At 43.6% G+C, this 13513-nt stretch overlaps 1 protein-coding gene across 1 annotated transcript in view; it reads left to right on the plus strand.

The window, feature by feature from the left end:
- The first annotated feature begins 273 nt into the window (after positions 1-273).
- The window catches only part of dthd1 (death domain containing 1), a 51199-nt gene continuing 37959 nt past the window's right edge, over positions 274-13513 (plus strand). Inside the window, exon 1 of the mRNA XM_041182825.1 lies at positions 274-341. Within this exon, the coding sequence (XP_041038759.1) occupies positions 274-341 (68 nt within the window). The remainder of the gene's footprint in view (positions 342-13513) is intronic.

The following is a 13513-nucleotide window of genomic DNA, read 5'->3' on the forward strand; positions in this document are numbered from 1 at the left end:
CCAGGTGCAGGATCCATAGTCCTGGAGCACAGGTACAATCAATCCTCCTGGTTGTCACATTGTGGAAACTAAAGATCCAATGATTATAGGTCTACTGGCATGTTGAGACCTCACGCTATTGACAAATCAATGGAATCAGTCAGACATCATAAGGCAGATCAACCTCAGAAGCTGCTCCCATCACCTCAGTTCATGACCTAACATTGAAATATCCATAATGTTTAGACAAACTCGCCAGTTTCAAGGGAGCCGCAACATTACACTTGCAAGACAATGCGAGTCCGTCAATTGATCTGGCACATGTTGTGCAATGCAAATGTCAGCAGCTGCAAGAAGAATCGGTAAATGATTCCACATCACAGAAACTGTAGAAAACCATCATTGAAGGATGGCCTGATTCAATACAACATGTCCATGACCAGAAGCCCACTTTGGCCTTATTGGGTTGAGCTATGCATCTCCCAGGGAGTCTTTTTTAAAGGCAGGCAGGTCATCATACTGGAATCTTTGCGACCCGATATTCTTCAACAATTTCATCACTCACACATGTACATACATCGAACAAGAAGACTCACAAAAGAGACAGTCTATTGGCCGGGTATGAAAAATACCTGACATCAAGAAGTGCGAGGCATGTTAAGAGCATGTGCCAAGGCAACAGTAGCAGCAGTGTGTACCATCTACAAGATGCACTGCCGGGATTCACCAAGGCTCCTGAGACAGCACCTTCCAAACCCATGACCACTACGATCTAGAAGGACAAGGGCAGCAGGTAGATGGGAATACTACAACCTAGAAGTTTCCCTCCAAGTCACTTACCATCCTGACTTGGAAATATATCGTCGTTCCTTCACTGTCGCTGGATCAAAATCCTGGAACTCCCTTCTTAAACAGCACTGTGGGTGTACCTACACCACATGGACTGCAGCAGTTCAAGAAGGCAGCACACCACCGCCTTCTCAAGGACAACTAGGGATGGGCAATAATATGCTGGCCCAGCCAGCAAAGCCCACATCCCTTGAATGGATCATAAAAAAAGCACAGAGCACCATTGATTCTACATGAGGTTCAAAACTATCCTTGGTCCAAAATAGCATCCAACCTCTTTCATGTCCATGGCACTGACTTCATGATCAAGATCGACTATTTTACCAAGTAACCCATTATTTGAAAATTGCACAATGCGTCAAGCACAACTGTTTTAAGTGCTATTTTCAGTTTATTTTGGTGTGCCTAGGGAGATCATTATGAAGAGCAGTCCACAATTTATTGGTAAGCCATTTCGGGATTTGTGTGAGAAATGGAATATCGATCACACTATATCTTCTCTCCATTACCGTAGGTCTAATGGACAAGCTGAATGGATGATACACACTGTGAAATCCCTGATTCTCAAATATGGACAGACCAAACAGGACTTGCACACTGCACTGTTACAGCTGAGAGTAACACCTTTAAGTGCAACTATTTTATCAGTGGCAGAGCTCATATTTGGCAGACCAGTGCTTACAAATTTACTTAGTCTTACCTATTCAATTCTCTCAGAAACCAGAGAGCAACTTTTAAAGCTACAAGGGACGATGACCAATATGCTGGATAAAAATGCGGATACAAAATTGCCAAGTTTAAAGTTGGGATAACAAATTTGTGTCCAGGATCCCAAAGAAGATTCATGGCAACAAGCCAAGGTGACAAGGATTTGTTCAGAATCAAAGTCCTATGAAGTTATTACACACAAAGGCGCAATGGTGAGGCATAACCAAGGACAAATCAGATCCATTCCAACTCCTCTGCCATAGCATCCTGTTGCATCTCAGACAAGTTTCCAACTGCAGCCAGGAACAACATCCAAGAATGATAATCCTACAGATCACTGTGAGCAATTAAAGAAACCTCCAGACAAGGTTACTGTTATGAATAATATAAAATTTGCGTGTTAAGAAAGGTAAAATGGTTTGTTGCATTTAAGTTATTTGTGAGCCTTGGTGCTTGGGAGTCTGGATAGGCTCCAGGCTAACAGGTCAGGTCTTTTGGGTTTGCATATATATATATTTTTAGTAAGATTTTACAGCCCCTTAAGTTAAAGTGATGGGATAAAAGTATACTGAATGTGGGGAGTAAAACATTGTTATGACCCAGCAGTTGGTAAAGCTGAGTTATTGAAAAATCCCAGAAGGAAACTTTAAATAACTTCATAACCTATAGTTTAAGTGGCATGTTTGAGATACAGCTCCAAATTCAGGAATCAGACCAGCAGATCTCGAGAGGTTTTTATATCAAACTACATGAGACATTTATTAATTTACACAAGTTAGATGTATACACACAACTACAAATTACTATTATCGTAACTTTTAACAAATTCCCAGACTAATCCCCACTAAGGCAATAGCAACCCATAGGCTTTAAGCAGACACCAGGCAAAGCATTTTCATCTTACAAGTTCAAAATGAGGTCCCTTTCACTTTGGTTCCTTTGCAGACACAGTGGTAGGCTTACAGGCTTTGATCTTACATTGCTTCTGCCCTACACACACAAAACTGCTATTTGTTATACCCAACACATCTCATTGAATGAAAATTCTCATTATATCGCCAATCCCCTTGAACTCCACCTCTTCTAACAATAAAACCTCTTTCATAGTACCAATTTTATTAGTAATATACAGATTGCTTGGTCTCTGCTAGCTAGATGCCAGATTTCACTCCTTTTCTTGAATGCTGTGTTCAACAAAATGCAAATGCAAATCTCAAACTAGTATACATCAAAGCACCCAGATTAGCTGTCTTTAATCCAATTAAGACACACCCACAGACTAAACCTCTATTTTAAAAGAAAAATAATTTACAATAATATATATTAATATCTTCATGACAAACACAATGTTGATAAAACTTTACTGTTGCCTAGGGACAGTAGCCAAGTGACAAGCCTATTGGGGACAGTAATTGACTGTGGTCAGTTATAGAACTCAGTAAAATTTAGCAGAGGCGCTGCTTCAAGACTGAGTTTAGGGAACTTATTTGTTTGCTCTGCAGTTGAAGAAACAATGAGTTTGGAGTGTGGTTTGGGTGTCTCTCAGGGAGAGATCTGAGTTGGGTGAAAAGCATCAAGTGAATGTTTAGGAATTCTCCAGAAAAAAACGTCTGCCACTGTGCCAGTCCCAATCAAGAAGCCTTTGTGTCAAGCTAGTGGGGACTCTTCACTGGTTTATGTGCCTGGAAATAAATTGCTGGAGTAAAGGGATAGCAGGAATTTTAAGTGTCTTGTGTTTGCATTGAGATATTTCCAACCTTTATATCTGGTGTAATACAGTTAAGTTGTTCTTGTTTAATAAATGTTTTATTCTTTATGCTAAAATTTCATCAGCAGCTTCCTGTGAATTTGTTCAGTAACCTTTCTCCACAGCTTCTAAAAAATAGTTAGGATCTATCAAGCCAGGTTTCACTCTGGGATCTAACTTTTCCAGTATTAAAATTATCTGGGATCATAACAGCTACCATCACAAGATCTGGGCATACCAGCAGATTATTTTTACACTTCAGAGACTCATAGATTCATCAGTTCTATGCACTTATGTAATGATAACTAAACATGAACATTTATTGTAAATAGTTATATTTCTTTGTTGGGAGTGGGGGGAAGTATCCTTAAAAAGAGAGGCGGATGCTGTAATATGTCTTTAAAGGATATCAGCCTGACATCACTAGAAGGGAAATGTGTCATGTAATCCAGTCTTAGTTTCACTTTTGCTTGAGAAGAGCACACACACAGCTCTGATTCCTGCAAGGTTTATACCTATGTGTAACTGTTCTCATGTGCCTGGTCTTAATAAATGAACCCACAACGTATTTACCTAAAGCCTTATGAGTGATTGATGCTTTGTGTCTTGTGCAATAAATAAACCCAAAGTATTATATCTTTATAATAACAACAGTTCCTGCCTTGTTGAGCTCCCAAAGGTCAGCTCTGAAAACCAGTCCTGAAAATTGGTTACATAACCTTGTGATGCACAAACACTGCTCCTTGGTAATCTATCGAGCATTTGGTTGATACTGTTTCCTGTGTTTATGATGTTTAATTCTTGAGTGGCTGTGCAGAGAACAGAAAAGAAGATGAAATGGGGGAATAACTGGAAGACAGCATGAGCTGGTGTGACTGCCTCAATTAAAAAAATACAGTTCTAACTGCTTAACTACAGGAGAATGATTACTCACTGACTGTTAACTACAAGAAATAGGGGTGCAATCCCGTCTTTCTTCCCCATTGGTGTTCTATGGTGCTTTTTGTTGATGGGCTTAGGGGGTAGGAGACGGGGCCTATGTACCTTTAATAGCTTCAGATCAAACAGCCATTCATTAACTCATTATCCTGTTATGTTGCCAAGAAATATCTAATTAGAGATATGTCCAAACAAAAACAGGCCATAAGGCTTTTCACACAGTCTCCGAGGTTGAATGACTAAAAGTAATAGACAGAGCACCTACTGGCAAGTTGTTTTCATTAGGGGTAGGCCATTTAGTACTGAGTTGAGGAGGAGTTTCTTCATTCAGAGGGTGGTGAACCTTTGGAATTCTCTACCCCATTAGGCTGTGGAGGCCCAATCATTGACTATATTCAAGACAGAGATTGACAGATTTTTTGATATTAAAAGCAGCAAGGTGTACTGGGATAGTGCTGGAAAATGATGCTGAGGTAGAAATCAGCCATAATCAAGTTAAATGGCAGAGCACGCTCAAGGGGCCAAATGGCTTAATCCTGCTCCTATTTCCTATGTTCGTTGCAAGGATGTCAGGTTGGGAATCGGAGGAGGACGCTAATAAAATCATAGGGCGCAATCATCCGCTCCCATTTGCAATGGGCAACATGGTGGGTGGGGTGGGGAGAATTCAGCGGGAGGGGCAGAGATCAGTTTCACGCTGATGTGAAATCACAGCGGGATTATCCATGTCCACCATGACGAATTGCGAACCGCGCTGGAGGCCGGCGTGAATCCGATTTGCAACCTGCTGATGGGAAGCAAAGTAAGGCCTGACTGGAATTGTCCCCCCCTTGCCCGATTTACCGTTACACCAGCAGGAAAACACACCAGCTCAGAATACATCGGACAAGCGTGACATGCAGAAGCCGAGACTTACCTTTCGAGCCTTTCTCAGATCGTGGACATCTGAGGGGAAGATGCTGGAGACCTACAGCTACTAGACCCTGGAGGAACACATGCATCGCATGGTGAGTGGATCCTCATGCACATGGCTCTGCAGTGAATCTGCTCTTGGAAGGCGTGTCATCTTTACACAGCAGCTTCGACTTTGCAGAGGCTTCGGAGCTTCACGGAGTTTGATATGGCCTTGCACCATCCTTCTTGGTCTCTGCTAATGCTTTGAACCTGCTTTGGAACTTCACAGGCTCTGCCATGGGCTGCGATGGATGATTGGCAAGGGGAGGCGGAGGAGAAGAAAGTTTAGGTGTGAGTGCGAGAGGAAAGTGTACTGGGGGGCAGTTGAGGTTGTAAAGTTGTGGGGGGGGCGAGAAGGTGTTGCAAGGGGGCAATTTGCAGGGGGAATGAAACTGTCAGCGGGAGCTGAGGTTGAAGGGGCGCCGAATGTGTCAGGGAGGTGAGGGTGTGGGGAGGGGGGATGCGGTGGTGAAGGTGCTGGGGAGTGTGAGTTTGGGAGGGGGAAGGAGGGTATCTATGGGGTGGAGGGATTACAAGGGGAGAAGGGCATAATGGGGGAGATTGGTACAAGTGGGGAGGTAGGTGAAATGTGGAGGAAGGTGTAAGTGTGGAGGGAGGTGTTTGAGGGTTGAAATATCTAGGTGAACATGCAAGGGAGGGGGCTGTGCAGTCAATATGAGCTTCCTGGGGAGTGAATTCAGGATGGGTGTAGTAGGATGGATGGTGAGCGTGAGAGGGCGCAGAGGGAGCTGGTAGGGTGGGAGGGTAAGGGTGCATCAGTACTGGTAGAAGGGACAGCGAGGGTGGTTGGTGAGGACACAAAGCCAAACATGGACCCTAGGGGTGGGAAGGAGGAGGTCGGGGAGGTCAGTGTGGATGTGGGTGGGATTTTCAGGGAGGTAGTGATTGTACATGTTCACCTCATCTTGTAGTAGAAGGGTTTGGGCTGTAGGGTAATGGTGAGGAGGTTGAAGGTAATGCCATGAGGCAGACTGTGATGGGGGAAGGGGAGTGGCTGGGGGAGGGGGAAGGATGGGGGAGATTATCTCAAACTTGACAACTGCCATTTCGCTGAAATCGAAAGTGAGTGGAGCCTCCTGTTGGACGGGCAGAGATGCTGCATGGGAGTGTGCTCAGTGGTGGAGATGCAGGTCAGCTCAGATGGACAACTAAAAGTGAACCCCAGCAGGCAGCATTGAAAATGCTCGGGACAGTGAGAAGATGTGTGTTGGATAAAGGCTCCACATGCTTGGGAGAGTGCTTGCATGAGGCTCCGAAAGGCCCTGCCACACACGCACTCGTCCCTCCAGAATCACTCGAGGCCCGACTGCGTGCATCTGAACTGTTAGTGGTGGTGGTGGGGGGGTGGCGAACGCAGGGGGAGGACTTGTGAAGCCTATAAATGAAGCTGAAAGATAGCATTACACGTTATTCAGTGAAAGTGAATATACTTTCAGATTAAAAAGTGACAAATGTGTTCACCTGTGCAGCCACTTGCGATCAGGATTTCTTAACTTTTCTAGGCTTATTACTTCTTCTGGGTGATGTCTTGACATCTGCAGTAGGGGCGGAGACAGCCTGTGCAATGGTTGGCCCTGTTGCCTCTGATGACTTTGGCATCTGTCCTCTGGAGAACCAAGGCCTTGAGGGCCCCAGCTTGCTTTGGATGTCCTCTTGTGGGCCAGCTGCTCTGTCTGCAGTGACAGCGGATGAGCTTGAAGGGGGTGACAGGCAAAGGGGAGCCAGAGGGAGCGGACAGCCTCTGAGATTCCTGAGTGGGTGACCCAGGGGTGTCCACCTCCCTTTGGGTGCCCAAGGGCCCTGGCCTGACTCCGTATGGGGAAGGAGAACCAGGAGGGACATCGAGGTGCCCCATATCCACCTCAAGTTGCCACTGTAGGAACTCACCCATGGCTACCACAATGGAGTGCAGGTCTGTGTGCATCTCCGTGTTTTGCTGGACCAGGATCTCCATGGCGTCTGCCATCCTCCACATGGGGACCTCCATACGGGCACTACTTCATCAGAGAGCAGGTGAACGCACTCCTCTGCCTTGTTTGCCACCCTGTTGAGGGCTTCCACCAGCTCTGCGTGATGTTCTCCTGCCTTCCGGGCTGGCTCTCCACGATGAGTTGGAAGGGAATCCAGAAGCTCTTCATCTGACTCGGACCTGACAGCTGACTCTTGCCCAGCACTTCTCCGAGTACCGGGGAGCATGGTTGAGCTTGCCTTTTCCTGTTGTGGACACATGTTCATGCAGTGGCCACCAGATTGTGAATCTGAGCCTGCTGTAGATCTAGGTCCCACCGAGATGTGTGTCTCTGTGTTGGTGCAGGGTGTGGGTAAGCGCTGTGACCGGTCTTCTAGGCTGCTTATTTCCACTCTTTTTTTCATTCATGTGATGTGGCTGTCTCTGACTAAACCAGCATTTATTGCCCATCCCTAATTGCCCTTGAGAAGGTGGTGGTGAGCTGTCTTCTTGAACCGCTGCAATCCATGTGGTGTAGGTACACCCACAGTGCTGTTAGGAAGAGTGTTCCAGGATTTTGACCCAGTGACAGTGAAGGAATAGTGATATATTTCCGAATCAGTATGGTGTGTGGCTTGGATGTTCTCACACATCTGCTGCCCTTGTTCAATGGAGGTGAGGACGTGGATGGAGCTGAGGGACTGGCTGGCCAAGGGCATCAGTCGCTTGGCAAAGCTCCAAGTAGAGATAATTAGTGCGAGACAGAAGAGTCAAAGCAGAAGAGAGCACTCACAGTTGAACTGAGAGAGGGATGATCTGCTGCAGGATCCTCACGTTGGTGTTCACCGCTGACTTCATCGTCGCCTCAGTCATGGTCCACGTTCTCACCAGTCAGTGTGTTGGCACACTCCTCAAAGTGAGTGAAGAGCTTAAAGTGGGCCTTTCCATCCCCGGTTTGGGACCTGTCTTCCTTGTTCTGAGCCAGCTCCTCCTGCATGAAAACAGATGACGAGAGTGTGAGCAGGAAGCATGCCACAGCAGATGATAAGGATGCGTGGAATGTTTGTGTGCTGAATGGAGCCATGGACAGGATGAGGACATGAGCTCCAGAGGATATGAGCCTGATGGAGATGTGAGGATGTGTGTGAGAGTTAGTGGTGTTGTCCCATGAGGTGTGAGATTCCTGTGTATGTGTGATGGTTTTGGGATTGTGTGTTGAGAGTGATGAGGTGGTTGACTTACCCTGGTGGAACGGATGAGATCATTCATCCTCTTCCTGCACTGCATGGCTGACATCCTCTGTGCTCTGTTGGTGCTGACTGCTGCTGCCGCCGCATCACAGGCTGAAGTGATGACTCTGGTGGATTCTCTGTGGCCAAGGCAGGGGTAGAGGAGTTTGTGGCAGCCTTCCACTGCATCCACCACGTGCCCGAGAGAGGCGTCACTAAAGGGCTACCATCACGTTTGCTTTCGGGGCCATTTATCGCCTGGAGCAGTCCTGGTCTGTAGACATAAAGTAGACTGCACTCTGTTGTGTTTTAAATATGGCATGCAAAGTGAGGAAGTGCACATATGGGTTGTAGATAGGGCTTTAAAATAAATAGTGAGGGGAAGGGTTCAGTTGCATGGAGATATAAAAAAATCAAAGTTTAAGGAGAGGGTAAGAATGCAGGTTGGTGACGAGGCTGATTGTTGCCAAAAAGTGAAAGGAAGGGACAGAGTGTTTGAATGCCATATTGCACCAAAGAATCATTTAAGAGTAGAGAAAACTGACAATAGGGCAAACTTAAAGGCTTTGTATCTGAATGCGCATAGCATTCAGAATAAAACTAATGAGTTAACAGTGCAAATAGAGATAAATAGGTATGATTTGGTGGTGAATACTGAGACATGGTTACAGGGAGAACAGGTCTGGGAGTTGAATATCCAAGGGTACTCAGTGTTTCAGAAGATAGTCAGGAAAGAAAAGGAGGTGGTGTAGCTTTGTTAATAAAGGAAGAGATCAGTGCTATAGTGAGGAATGATATAGGTACTGGAGAGCAAGACATAGAGTCAGTCTGAGTAGAAATAAAAAACAGCAAGGGAAAGAAGTCCTTGGTGGAAGTAATCTATAGGTCTTCAAACAATAGTTCAGCAGTAGGGCACAGTATAAACCAGGAAATACTGGGAGCATGTAAGAAAGCCATGGCAATAATCATGAGTGATTTTAATATGCATATAGACTGGACTAATCAAATTGGTAAGGGTAGCCTCAAGGGAGAGTTCATAGAGTGTATTAGAGATTGTTTCTTGGAGCAATATGTTGTGGAACCAACCAGGGAGCAGGCTATTCTGGATTTGGTTTTGTGTAATGAGATGGGATTAATTAATGATCTCAGAGTAAAGGATCCTCTAGGGAAGAGTGATCAATGTATACTAGAATTTCAAGTTCAGTTTGAGAGCGAGAAACTTGAGTCCCACACTAGTGTTTTGGAGTTAAACAAAGCTAACTACATAGGTATGAGGGCAGATTTGGCCCTAGCGGACTAGGCAGGAAGACTACAAGGTAGGACAGTTGATGAAGAGTGGCAGATATTTAAGAGGATATTCAGTTCCTCCCAAGTAAAATATTTTCCAAAGAGGAAGAAAGATGGTAAGAGGGAGAAAAAGTATCCATGGCTAAGCAAGGAAGTTATAGATAACATAAAGGCAAAAACTAAGGCATACCAAATTGCAAAGGTCAGTGGCAGGCTGGAAGATTAGGAAACTTTTAAAGATCAACAAAGGGTTACTAAAAAAATGAAAAAAAGAGCAAAGGCAAATTATGAAAGAAAACTGCGCAAAATGTAAAAATTGATAGCAAAAGCTTCTACAAGTATATAAAAGCAAAGAGAGTAGCTAAAGTGAATGTTGGTCCCTGAGACTGAGGAGTTAATAGTGGGGAATGCAGAAAGGGCAGACATGCTTAATCAATATTTTGCCTCAGTTTTCACAGTGGTGGGCACTTGTACCAACCCAATAGTAACAGGTAGAGCAGAGGGTATAGAGAAGGAGGAACTTAGAACAATCACCATCACTGGAGAAAAGTACTGAGCAAACTATTGGGATTAAAAGGTGATAAGTCCCCAGGACCTGATGGCTTACGTCCCAGAGTCTTAAAGGAAGTGACAGCGGAGATAGTGGATACATTGGTAATAATATTCCAAAATTCCCTGGATTCTGGAAAGGCTCCAGTTAATTGGAAAAATGCTTATTCAAAAAAGGGGGAGGCAGAAAGTAGGAAACTATAGACCAGTTAGTTTAAAGTCTGTCATTGGGAAGTTGTTGGAATCCATTATTAGGGAAGTAGTAATGGGGCATTTGGAAAGTCAAAATGTAATCCATCAGAGTCAGCATAGTTTTATGAAGAGTAAATCATGTTTGACTACTTTGCTAGAGTTCTTTGAAGATGTGACAAGCAAAGTGGATAATGGGGATCCTGTAGATATAGTATATCAGGACTTCCAGAAGGCTTTTGATAAGGTGTCGCACAAAAGATTAATACACAAGATAAGATGACATGGAGTTAGGGGTAAAATATTAGCTCGGGTAGAGGATTGGCTAACTAACAGAAAGCAGAGATTTGGGATAAATGGGTCTTTTTCTGGATGGCAAGCTGTAACTAGTGGGGTGCCACAGGGTTTGGTCCTATTTACAATCTAAATTAATGACTTGGATTCAGGGATAGAAGGTACTGTAGCTAAATTTGCAGATGACACCTAAATAGGGGGGAAATTAAGTTGAAATGAAGAAATAAAAGTTTACAAATGGATATGGACAGGTTAGGTGAATGGGCCAAAATTTGGCAGATGGAGTTTAATGTGGATAAGTGTGAGGTTGTCCATTTTGGTTGGAAGAATAAAAAGGCGACTTATTATTTAAAAGGAGAGAAACTTCAGAATGCTTCAGTGCAGAGGGATCTGGGTGTCCTCATGCATGAATTATTGAAAGCTTGCATACAGGTACAGTGGGTAATAAGAAAGGCAAATGGAATTTTGGCATTTAAAGGAATAGAGTGTAAAAATAGAGAAGTGTTGTTGCAACTGTACAAGGCATTGGTGAGACTGCACCTGGAGTACTATGCACAATTTTGGTCCCCTTACTTGAGGGAGGATGTAGTTGCATTGGAGGCGGTTCAGAGGAGGTTCACTAGATTGATTCCAGAGATGCAGGGCTTGTCTTATGAGGAGAGATTGAGCAGTTTAGGCCTATACTTGCTAGAATTTAGAAGGATGAGAGGAGATCTAATTGAGCTGCATAAGAAGCTAAAGGGGATAGACAAAATAGACATGGAGCAGATGTTTCCCCTTGTGGGGCATTCTAGAATGAGAGGCTATAGTTTTAGGCTAAGGGGTGGCAGATTTAAATCAGAGATGAGGAGGAATTACTTTTCTCTAAGGGTCGTGAATCTGTGGAATTCACTACCTCAGAATGCAGTGGATGCCGGTACGCTGAATAAATTTAAGGAGAAGATAGACAGATTTTTAATTAGCAATGGGTTGAAAGGTTATGGGGAGAGGGTGGGAAATTGGAGTTGAGGCCGAAATGAGATCAGCCATGATCGTATTGAATGGTGGGGCAGGCTCGAGGGCTGAATTGCCTACTCCTGCTCTTAGTTCTTATGTTGTTATGTTCTCATAAAATTAGTCCCATTCCCCTGAACTTTGCCCAAGCCTGGCAAACTCCTTCTTTTCAAGTATGCATCCAATTCTGTTCTGTTTAATGCAAATTGCAATCATTTTACCGGTATATTTTCCTGCTGTTACAAATCTGAAATCTCCCCAGCAGAAGTGTAAAGACCCTTACTAAACAGTTTTTGACATTCCATCACTAAGTAGTTTGTGAATACAGCCACTCTGCTCAATTCACTGCTATGGGAATGAACTTCTTTGGCTTGACACTGGGGCAATTCTAACCCCGCCCACTCAACAGAGGAGGTGCAGATTCTGGTTGAAATCTTGTTTTAATACTTGTCTAATGTTAATCCCCATTGAAGTCAGTGGGGCATAAAATCAGATCTGATGTAAAATGAACCTCCACCCCAAACAAATCCTGCTTCCGTCAATTGTACCTTCTCTGCCTTCATGCACAGTATGGTTGTGAGATAGTTATTCAACCATTAGCAATCTATAAAATATTGAATTACATTAAATGGAGCTACAAATGGACAGAAACAGGCCATTTGGCCCAAACGATGTGTGTTGAAGTTCAAACTCCAATGCAGTCTCCTTCCATTCCACGTGCTCATTTCAGCCTTTCAGCATGCCTTTTGATTCCTTTTTCTGTCACATATTTGTTTAGTGTTTTTTTGAAAGCATCTAGGTTAGTTGCCTCAACCACTTCTTGCAGTAGCAAGTTCCACATTCTAACCACACTATGAGTAAAGAAATTTCTCCTCATTAACCTATTTAATTTATTGGTAGCTACCTTGTATTTATGGATTCTATTTTTGTATTCTTCCTGCTCTTAGTTCTTATGTTGTTATGTTCTCATAAAATTAGTCCCATTCCCCTGAACTTTGCCCAAGCCTGGCAAACTCCTTCTTTTCAAGTGTAAAGACCCTTACAGAACAGTTTTTGACATTCCATCACTAAGCAGTTTGTGAATACAGTCACTCTGCTCAATTCACTGCTATGGGAATGAACTTGTCTGGCGTGACACTGGGGCAATTCTAACCCCGCCCACTCCACAAGGGAGGTGCAGATTCTGGTTGAAGCATTCTCTCCATATCTACCCTGTCCATTCCTCTATCTAGTCACCTGCAAATCTCCACTTTTCCAAGAAAAAGGCCTCAAATTGTTCGATCTTTCCTAAATACTGTGATTTCAGTTCTGATACAAATCTTATTTGTATTTGCTTCAGTGCTTCTAGCCCCTTTTTATAATATGGAGACCAGGACCGTGCACAACACTTACTTTAAGTGCAGCCAGACCAGGGTCCTATACAAATTTAACATATCTTCACTCCCTTGGAGTTCTATCACCACAGAAATAAATCCCAGTGTTTTGTTAATTTTAATTGCTTTTAATGTTTTGTTCACCTATATCCCTAGATCTGTTTTCCCATTCAGGTGTGGGTGATGTTTCTGTTTTTCCAACAAACTGCATCATCTCATATTTGACTAAGTTAATGTTCATTTGACAATTAATTGCCTAGTCTGTAAGTTTTCTGATATCTTCTTATATTGTGCGGCATATTTCCTCATTGTTAGCGATATCCCCAAGTTTGAAATTTGACAGCATCTTAAGATTTTGATATTGAGTTACTTATTCCAAAGTCCAAATCAGTAATGCAAATTATGAATAACAGTGATTCCAGCATTGATTCTTATGGCACACTACTTTCTACCT

Source organism: Carcharodon carcharias, chromosome 1, assembly GCF_017639515.1.
Source record: "Carcharodon carcharias isolate sCarCar2 chromosome 1, sCarCar2.pri, whole genome shotgun sequence".
Taxonomy (NCBI): domain Eukaryota; kingdom Metazoa; phylum Chordata; class Chondrichthyes; order Lamniformes; family Lamnidae; genus Carcharodon; species Carcharodon carcharias.